Source organism: Nicotiana tabacum, chromosome 24, assembly GCF_000715075.1.
Source record: "Nicotiana tabacum cultivar K326 chromosome 24, ASM71507v2, whole genome shotgun sequence".
Taxonomy (NCBI): Eukaryota; Viridiplantae; Streptophyta; class Magnoliopsida; order Solanales; family Solanaceae; genus Nicotiana; species Nicotiana tabacum.
In genome coordinates this window covers 82,298,870-82,308,257 of record NC_134103.1, presented here as the reverse complement: position 1 = coordinate 82,308,257, position 9,388 = coordinate 82,298,870, and the positions used below count along the sequence as shown (strand labels likewise).

Here is a 9,388-nt window from a genome sequence, read left to right as displayed (position 1 = left end):
TATGAATCATCAGGCTAGAATGCATAATAGTATCTCAAGTTTCAACATTCATAAAACGAAGGAGGAGGAGAAACAATATCTCAAGCTTCAACATTCAGAAAACGAAGGAGGAGAAAGAGACCTGAAGTTATTTAAAAATTGGATACAAATTAAAACTTTTAAAAAAAGTGAATATAGATTAAATGAGGGCGACAAATAGGACGCTCCGTGCAATTTTTTTACCAAATACAACACCTACTCGACGGGCCCACAGCCCAAAACAAGAATTATAAAAGGCCGAAACATCACACAGTCACATTATTTAGGGTTTTTAATTAAAGGACATACAAATTCACTACGCGACAGCGGCTTGAGTTTTTTGTTTATTTCTTCTTTTTGATTCGGTAAGATGAATCCACCAATAGTCCAGTAGTCTCTCATTGAATAGATGCAGTAGTACTTGAAGAACATAGATTTAATTGCACAAGTGCATATTTTTTGTATTATTGCACGATTTTATGGTTTGAGTGACGACTTTTGCTTGTGGATAATTTTTTAATCTTGCAAATACTTGTTTTTTCCTTTCAATTTTCGTTATCTAGTAGGCGAATTTTTCTGATTCATTAGATTTCGTGGTGGATGTTGTGCTTCTCTATTTTAATGATTTATTTGTAAATGTTACAGCACTAAATCTGTAAATTGCATTTGTTTTAGTTTTTTCTTTCCATGTTTGCTCTTTTTCTTGAACTGTAGACACTGTTTCCCCTCAGAATTGATAAAGTTTGTCATGATAGATTTAAAAAGGGTATCGGATATTTACCTTTTTCTGGAAAAAGGATGCTCGTGAATTCTTTGATGAAATTAAAATCATACACTTAAATATATATTGGATAACTCAATATATATTAAGAATGTGTTTGACCAAAGAATAGACCGAGAAAACTTTTTTTCCGAAACTTTTACATATATATATGATAGGTTTTCTAACAGTTTGTATTACGTACTTTTTTGTTTCAGGCTATTGAGAAACTATTCTGCACAAAGATTTTCTTAAATATGGAGGTTAGTCTACTTTCCTCTTGGTATTTATTTTTTTGTTTAATATTTTATCATTCATGAGTATGGAATTTGAGGGATTATTCCCAACCGAATCTTCCCTTTGCTCTTATGTGTACTGGGCTTATTCTGCACAACCAAGTTATGCTAGACATTGTTTGCTTCGGGCTTGTACTTATGATATGCCTTGTTGCGCCCCATTTTTGCTAGGTTAAAAAAAAAGTGCAACATTTTAGTGGTTTCAGGGTTTTGTTATTAAATTAGAAGTTGTCACCTAACTATTTTTAAGGAGAGTTAGGCACCTACAATATTAACTGAAGTATTGCGAATATTTAATTCCATTAGTCTTAAGTTATCAGAAATACTAGGTAAGGATTCGATTTATTTTAAGAGAAAGATATAAGACAATCCTTAAAATCTGCATACAAAGTCCGTTTATTTTCCGAATTTAGGTTTATTAAGGACTTGTGAAGTATTCTAAGCATTTAATATTTTACAAGTGTGGCTAGGCCTAATGTTCAAGTAAATGGCACATAACAAGCAAAACACGTTAATTTATTACTAGTATTCAGAAAATCATCAAATGTTCAAGCAAGAGACAAACAATTGTTTGAACTTAAGCATAAATTATTATTAGAGGGACAAAATTGGGTGTCAACATTGATCTCTCTCATATCTTTTAACAGGCTCAGACTGCAGTCTTTTGTTCTAGTGATTTAGAAGCTCTTAGTACAAAGTTGAAACGATCAAAAGACTTCCTTAAACTGTATGCTGGAATTACAAAACTTGGAGACATTTCATCAATGTCAGAGCCCATAAGTATTCAGGCATTCAGCCATTTACTGACTCTCCTCACCCACCGATATCCAAAGGTACGACGAAGCAATAGATAAATCAATAATAACACGCCACAACGAACTGAACATGTTCACAACAATTGTTTCTAACTATTTTTGCAGATAAGAAAAGTCAGTGCTGAGCAAGTTTATATTGTGCTCTTACAAAATGACACTCTTGTGCCAAGAGACAAACTAGAAAAAGCACTAGAGATTATCTCTGAGACTTGCTGGGAAGGTGATGTTAAAGAAGCAAAAGGGAAGAGATTAGAGCTCTGTGCCATGTGCAACCTGGATGTTGATACATATCAAATGGTAAGATCAGGGGCGGAGCTAACGTGTAGGTTATGAATTCGGCATAACTTTGGTTCAAAATATGTATTTATTTTAAGAATTTGATTGAATATTGTATAAATTATTAATTTATATCTCAATAACTTAAAAGAAGTAGGAGATCGAACCAATAATTAAGCTTCAAATTTGGGTTTCACCTCTGGTTGGGACATCCTGCGAAATGGTTGGACAGGCACCCACCAGTGATGAAAAAGCATCAAACTCTTCACTTGTTTGATCAGTTGTGTTTTAGTGGGCGTTTGGACATAAGAATTGTAAAATTCCAAAATTGGTAAAAATGGTATTTAAAATTTAGAGTTGTATTTGGATATGAATATAATTTTGGGTTGTTTTTGAAGTTTTGTGAGTGATTTGAGTGAAAATCTTGAAAAACAGTTTTTTGGAGTTTTTCAAATTTTCGAAAATTTCCAAAATGCATATTCAAGTGAAAATTGAAAATAAATTTATGAACAAACGCTGATTTCGAAAGAAGTGAAATATTTTTGGAAAAAAGAAAAAATGTCTTATGTCCAAACGGGCTCTTAGTTTCCTCGCATTATTATTTTGGTAAATTTTGATCCTCTATTATTTGACCATATTGCCTAATGTTGATCCTTTATTATTTGAAAAAAAAAATTAGTTGATACACTACCTCCTTCTAATATTACAATACAGATAATCAGTAAGACTAGACTGAAGTTACAGAAAACATAATGCTTTTTGTTTAACACTAATTATTTTTATATCAATGAGACTTTAATTTGTGACGCACAGGTGGGAGTAACACAAAAAAGGTTTCGTATATATATGCTAAATCACTTTTCCCAAATATTAATCTTGTGATGTTTATTATTATATTATTGATTGATTTATTATTCTCAAGAGTAATATTGAGTACTTAAAATCCTTTTTTTGCCTTCAAAAGTTGCATTTTTACCCCTAATAATATAATAGTTGGTTTCAGTAACTCCAAAGTTATTGATAAAACGGTAGTTGCATCTCAAACTTTTGGTTAATTCCATAAATGGTAACTAAAAGTATATTCTTTTTGTACCAAAGTCACATAACTTATTGTTGCACATAAAAATTATACGACTCTTACCATTATAACCAAAACCAAATAACCAATAGGCCGATAACTTTATACTTTCGGCTAACTGAAACCTTTTCTTGGCTGAATATGGTTTGTACTGCTTAAAGTAGGGCCGGGCATATATCGGGTAAAATCGATAACCCGAACCGTTAATTATTTATTGGGTTATCGGTGTTGGGTTAACGGTTTAGAATTTTTTCACTATTGAGTTATCGGTTCGGGCCTCGGTTTGGCAATTCTGTTATTGGGTTAACCGATAACCCAATAAGGATTAACGAAATTACTACTTTACCCTTAAGTATATACATATGCATATATGCTAGGGCTTCATTCTTTCCTATTCTTTCTCAGCCTCAGCAACAAGAGTTCAGACTCTTCACTCTTCAATTGCTTCACAATTCACATTTCTCAGCCACATTCTTCAGCTTCATCTTCATTCTTCGTGTTAGTTTTTAGTTGCTTCATCTTTATTGTCTACATGGAACTTCATTGTCTAGGAAATCATAGAATCAGCTTTAAGAATAAAAAACTTCTGAGAATATTAATTGTAAAATCACAGAGAAAGTAGGTGTAGGATAAAATCAATATGTATTTTGTTCAGTTGCCTTATGTTTAGATTCTTTTAATTCGTTTTTTAAGATTTTGTCATGAAAATACAACCTTACTGGTAGTGCATTCACCGATCAAAAGAAATTACTCGTACTGCAGTGTGCAGTTAGTAGTAACGCATTTGATTAGTTACACTTGGTGCCCAACTTCTTGAGTAACTCTTAAGAACAATGACTTTTAAGTCAAATATGTGCATGTACCTTCAATTTGACAAATGATAAATACTTTGTATTGCTCATGATCAGGAGGTTTTGCTTGTGATTGCGTGATGACCCAAAATGTTATCTTTAAATTTAATAATTAATTATGTGATCTAAGTACTATTTATCATTACTCGACTTGCGTGTGCAGTCCGTAAAAATTTTTTGGAAAGTTTTCAGGTGAAAAATGAATTAAAATGTGAATTAGAGCTTTAAAACTCAACTGAGTTGACTTTGGTCAATATTTTAAGTAAACAGACTCGGATTAGTATTTTGATAGTTTTGGTAGGTCTGTATCGTAATTTGAAACTTAGGCGTATGCCCGGAATCAAATTCCGAGGTCCCTAGCCCAAGATATGGAATTTTGATGAAAAATTAAAAGTTTAAGTTCAAATAGTGACCGGATGTCAAATTATATGCAAACGACCCCGGAATAGAATTTTGATGATTCCAACAGCTCCGTATAGTGATTTTGGACTTAGGAGCATGATCGGAATTTTATTTGGAAGTTCGTAGTGGAATTAGGCTTGAAATGCCGAAAGTTGAATTTTTGGGAAGTTTGACCGAGGGGTTGACTTTTTGATATCGGAGTTAAAATCCGATTCTGAAAATTTTTATAGCTCAGTTATGTCATTTATGACTTGTGTGCAAAATTTGAAGTCATTCCGAATTGATTTGATGTGTTTCGACACAAGATATAGAATTTGAAAGTTCAAAGTTCATTGATTTTGATTTGAGGTGCGATTCGTCATTTTGATGTAGTTTGAAGCCTCGACTAAGTTCGTATGGTATTTTGGGACATGTTGGAATAATTGGTTAAGGTCCCGAGGGTCTCGGGTGGATTTCGGAAGGTAAACGGAATGAATTTCGGACAAAGAGTGCTAGAAATTTCTGTTGCAGAAATTTCGTGCGTGGAGTCAATTTTGGAAGCTTATATCTCGCAATTCATAGGGAATCGGAACATTTTTAAAATATAAAAGTTGTAGTCGTTTGATTATAGCTTCCATAAAGTTAAACCATTCATTATTTGGACATTTGTACAGAAAGTTATGATGGATTGAATGAATGCTGGTAGAGCTGTTTCGCCAGAAATTTCTGATGCGTGGAGCCGATTTTGAAAGCTTATATCTCACAATTCATAAGGAATCAGAACATTTTCAATACATGAAAGTTGTAGTCGTTGGATTATAGTTGCCAGAAAGTTAAACTATTTATCATTTGGACATTTGTACATAAAGTTATGATCAATTGAAGGAAGGCTAGTAGAGCAGTTTCTGGTGGACTTTTAGTGACGAAAAATAGACTTTTAGTGACGGAAAATGAACTTTTAGTGACGGATTGGCAGAAACTTAAGGACCAAAAATGTTCATTTCATTCATTTCATTTTGGATTTTTGGAGCACGATTCTTGGGCGATTTTTGTTGACTGTATCGAATTAATTATGACTAGATACGAGTCGATCGGAGTTGGAAAATCGAGGAAAAAGCATAATACTTGGTTAAATTGGAGCAAGTCGAGGTAAGTGACTTGTCTAACCTTGTGTGGGGGAAATTTTCCCTAGGATTGGTATTAATGTGATTATTAAAATATGTTGAAAGTCGTGTGCACGAGGTGACAGGTGTGTACACGGGCTAAATTGCGAAAGATTATATTTTCAAATTGTGTAGATCACTGTTGCGCATTTATTAAATTATTTTATCTTGTTATATTCTTCATCATTGATCTGAGATATATACTTCAAATTTGTTTGATCTTTTCTTACTAATTATTTTACCTGTTTAGTTGAAACTTGGTTTCTTTTATTCTGTGCATTATTTGAAGGTTGATTTTCTTTAAATTAAATATTATTAATATGAAGTATTTGACATTTTTAAACTTGATATTGAAGCAACGTAGTAAAGATTTTGAAATATTATTTTCCTAAATTATTTACTCCTGAATATTTTTATACTCATTGTGAGGGAGCCGTGAGCTCTTTATTGTGGAAGAATATTATTGTTGAATTATTTTGACATGAGCCGTGAGCTCTTTATTGTGAAAAAATATTATTGTTGAATTATTTTGACATGAGCCGTGAGCTCTTTATTGTGAAAAATATTATTGATGAATTATTTTGACATGAGCCGTGAGCTCTTTATTGTGGCAAACTATTATTGATGATTTATTTTGGCATGAGCCGTGAGCTCTTTATTGTAGAAAAATATTATTGTTGAATTATTTTGGCAAGTTAAATTATTTGAGCACTTGAGGTGCAAATTGTGATATATTGTGATATTGATACGCATGCGGTGGTATAAGGTCTGGGTGTTGAAACGCATGCGGTGAGATAAGGGTGGCTTGATACGCGTGGCTAGTAGGGGTGACTACTAGAAGTCATGCGGTGTAATAAGGGTGGCTAAAACGCGGGATGCTATTTCGGGAAAAATATTTTCTTTAAATAAATTGTGAAGGCTCCCGCGGTGATATAAGGAAATGAGATATTGTGAATTTGTTTATGATTTGGGACTACGAGGCAGTACCTCGGGAGTGCCCTTGTTGATATTGATTTATGGTCGCAGTTGCCTTTGATTATTGTTGTGATTTTTTTTAAAGTTGAAAAGAATTCTGTTTTGTTTTCACGAGGTATTTATTTGCCATTATTTGGTGTAATTTAATGTGAAATACTACTTGATTCATTTTCATTGTCATTTTATCTTATAATATTGTTTAAACATTTTACCATGCCATTATTTATTCTCCAGTAGGGCTTGACCTGACCTCGTCACTACTCTACCGAGGTTAGGCTTGGCACTTACTGGGTACCGTTGTGGTGTACTCATACTACGCTTCTGCACATCTTTTTGTGCAGATTCAGGTACATCTTACCAGCCTAGACGTCAGTGAGTTACCTGCGTACGGAGACTTCGAGGTATATCTGCCAGCGTCCGCAGACTCCAGAGTCCCCTTCTATCATTTTATGTTGCTTCCTTATATTTTATTTAGACCTTGATATACAGAGACATTGAGAATAAATTCTTAGAAACTTGTGACTTATTTCTACCGGGTTTTGGGAGTTGAAATTGTTTGAATTGTAGTTTATTTATTTCAGATATTTATTATTATTCCGCATTGATAGGCTTACCTAGTCTTAGAGACTAGGTGCCATCACGACATCCTACGTAGAGTCTTGCAGATCGGTACGGAGACGTCTGTACTTATCTTCGTGAGGCTATGGAACTGTTAGGAAATATTCACTTCTTTGACTCCTTATCGTGCGACATTGATTTAGTTTGAAACATATATCTTATATTCCTTTGTATCCACTCGTGTATGACATTGCGCACTCGATATCAGTTGTGCGTCGATGGTTCTGATGCCGTAGATGGATTATGAGGGAGCCAGAGATACTCAAACGTTGCCTTAATGTGTGGTTCCGACTAAAGATGCGGGCGTATTGAGAGATCACCTAGTGAATCATGTGGGGCTGCAACGGACGTTGGCGTCTGGTTGATTTATACATGCTGTGAAGGTTATTATTATAAATCATCGAACGCTGTGACCTATGACTTCGCGTCGAGTAGGGGGAGTCCACTACCAATGGGTGGATTGCGGGGTCATGTATTATATCAGTTTTGGCCTGAAATGTATATATATGGTACTGAAAGGTTCCCTAAAAATTTACACATGTTTAAGACCTAAGATTTTGTAGAGGATAAGGTTGGGACTTGCGGTATGTCCGCCTTCTTAATAATCCTATACTTCAATACCAAAGGAGTTATAGAAACAACTCTAAATTTATAGAAGGTCTACTCAGTGTGGACGTCACTGTTGCGGATTTTGGGGTGCTTCGGAGTAAGTACACTTGTTGATGAGAGTCTGGACTATGTGGTTCGTGATAAGATTTGTCTGTATGGAGCTCTACTTTCGTGATCATTGTGTATAAATAGGGGTAAGGGTTACCCCAAAGAAGAATCGAAGAGTGTGTTAAGAAATTGGTCAGTTCAACAGTGTTGAGTCAGAATAACAAAAGAAGAAATTTGCCTTGGGAGAGATAATTCTCCACCGGTGTTCGTGGCAAGCCTATGAAGAGGGCAGACCAGCCAATGCAACACCGCCCACTTGGCTTAGTTCTCAGAAACGCTTTTGAAGGAGTTTGTTTCCCGGACTCTCCATAATGCATGACGCATAGGGTTTGAACGGTTGCGTCAGGTCACCATTGACAGTGTCAGAATATGCCATCAAGTTCAATAAGTTAGCCCGTCATACCCCTACTTTGCTTCCTATAGCTAGAGGGTGAGTCCACGGACTCATTAAATGAGTCAATTATGATCGTAAAGTTTTGTACGACTCAGGAGCTACAAGCTGATACTTCATTTCTGCTAGTTGTACAAATTGCCAAGATATTAGAATGTGTTCGGGGTGAGGAAAAAGGAAACTAAGGAGACCAAGACGTCTCGAGGTTCTGGGGGATTCAGTGGATTCTACTCTGCAAGTATAAATCATTATGGCGGGGGCTCGGGCAGTCGGCCAGCCCAGTCCGCACATCGGATTACTCGGGGTGCTCCAGTAAGTTCTTTTAATGCACCACCGACATGAGTTCCTACAATGGTTATTCTAGTTATCTGGCACATACTCAATATGAGCAGCCTAACCCCCAAAAGGGTTGTTATGAATACGGTGATACTAGGCACATCATGAGAAAATTGTCCCAAACTTGGGAAAGACTTATTTCATCAAAGCACTCAGGCTACGTGCCCCATTGCAGTTACTACACCATCCACACGACCAGTTAGGGGTGGAGGACAGACGGGTAGAAGGCGGCCTAGAGGTGGAGACCCAGCCGTTGATATATTTATTTTACGGTATGACGGAGGTCGCTACATCAGATGGTGTCGTTACAGGTACGACCTCAATTTAATATAAAGGAATAATTTCCTTAAGTTGATTCGGTTCTTAATATCGAAACGAGTCTTCCTATTGTGCTCCACTTATGAGTGAGCTTCATAATTCTATAATTTACTTATGTGTTTACCCCTGTTGGGAGATTTTATGGAGATAACTATGCCTATCATTTCATGTTGGTCACTAATAAGAGCTGCGAGGCTAAATGTGGCTTTCTGTTACTCATTTCGGTAAATTTTGATGTAAATTCAGAATAATAAATTGCAAATTATGAATTATATGCCATACCGGTGTGGGGTTCATTTTGTGTTGTGATTTGGTGTAACCGAAATTATTTAAAAGGAGAAAATAGAAATTTTCAATTGGCACGATGTGCATATTACTTGTGATTCAGAACTGAG

At 35.3% G+C, this 9,388-nt stretch overlaps 1 protein-coding gene across 1 annotated transcript; it reads left to right on the top strand.

The window, feature by feature from the left end:
- The first annotated feature begins 311 nt into the window (after positions 1-311).
- Positions 312-2,472, top strand: LOC107775636 (tubulin-folding cofactor D-like). The gene is made up of 4 exons (XM_016595385.2): positions 312-383; positions 997-1,041; positions 1,722-1,907; positions 1,995-2,472. Exons 2-4 carry the CDS (start codon positions 1,036-1,038, stop codon positions 2,220-2,222), a joined length of 420 nt encoding a protein of 139 aa, XP_016450871.1. The 5' UTR covers positions 312-383; positions 997-1,035; the 3' UTR covers positions 2,223-2,472.
- Positions 2,473-9,388: the final 6,916 nt, after the last annotated feature.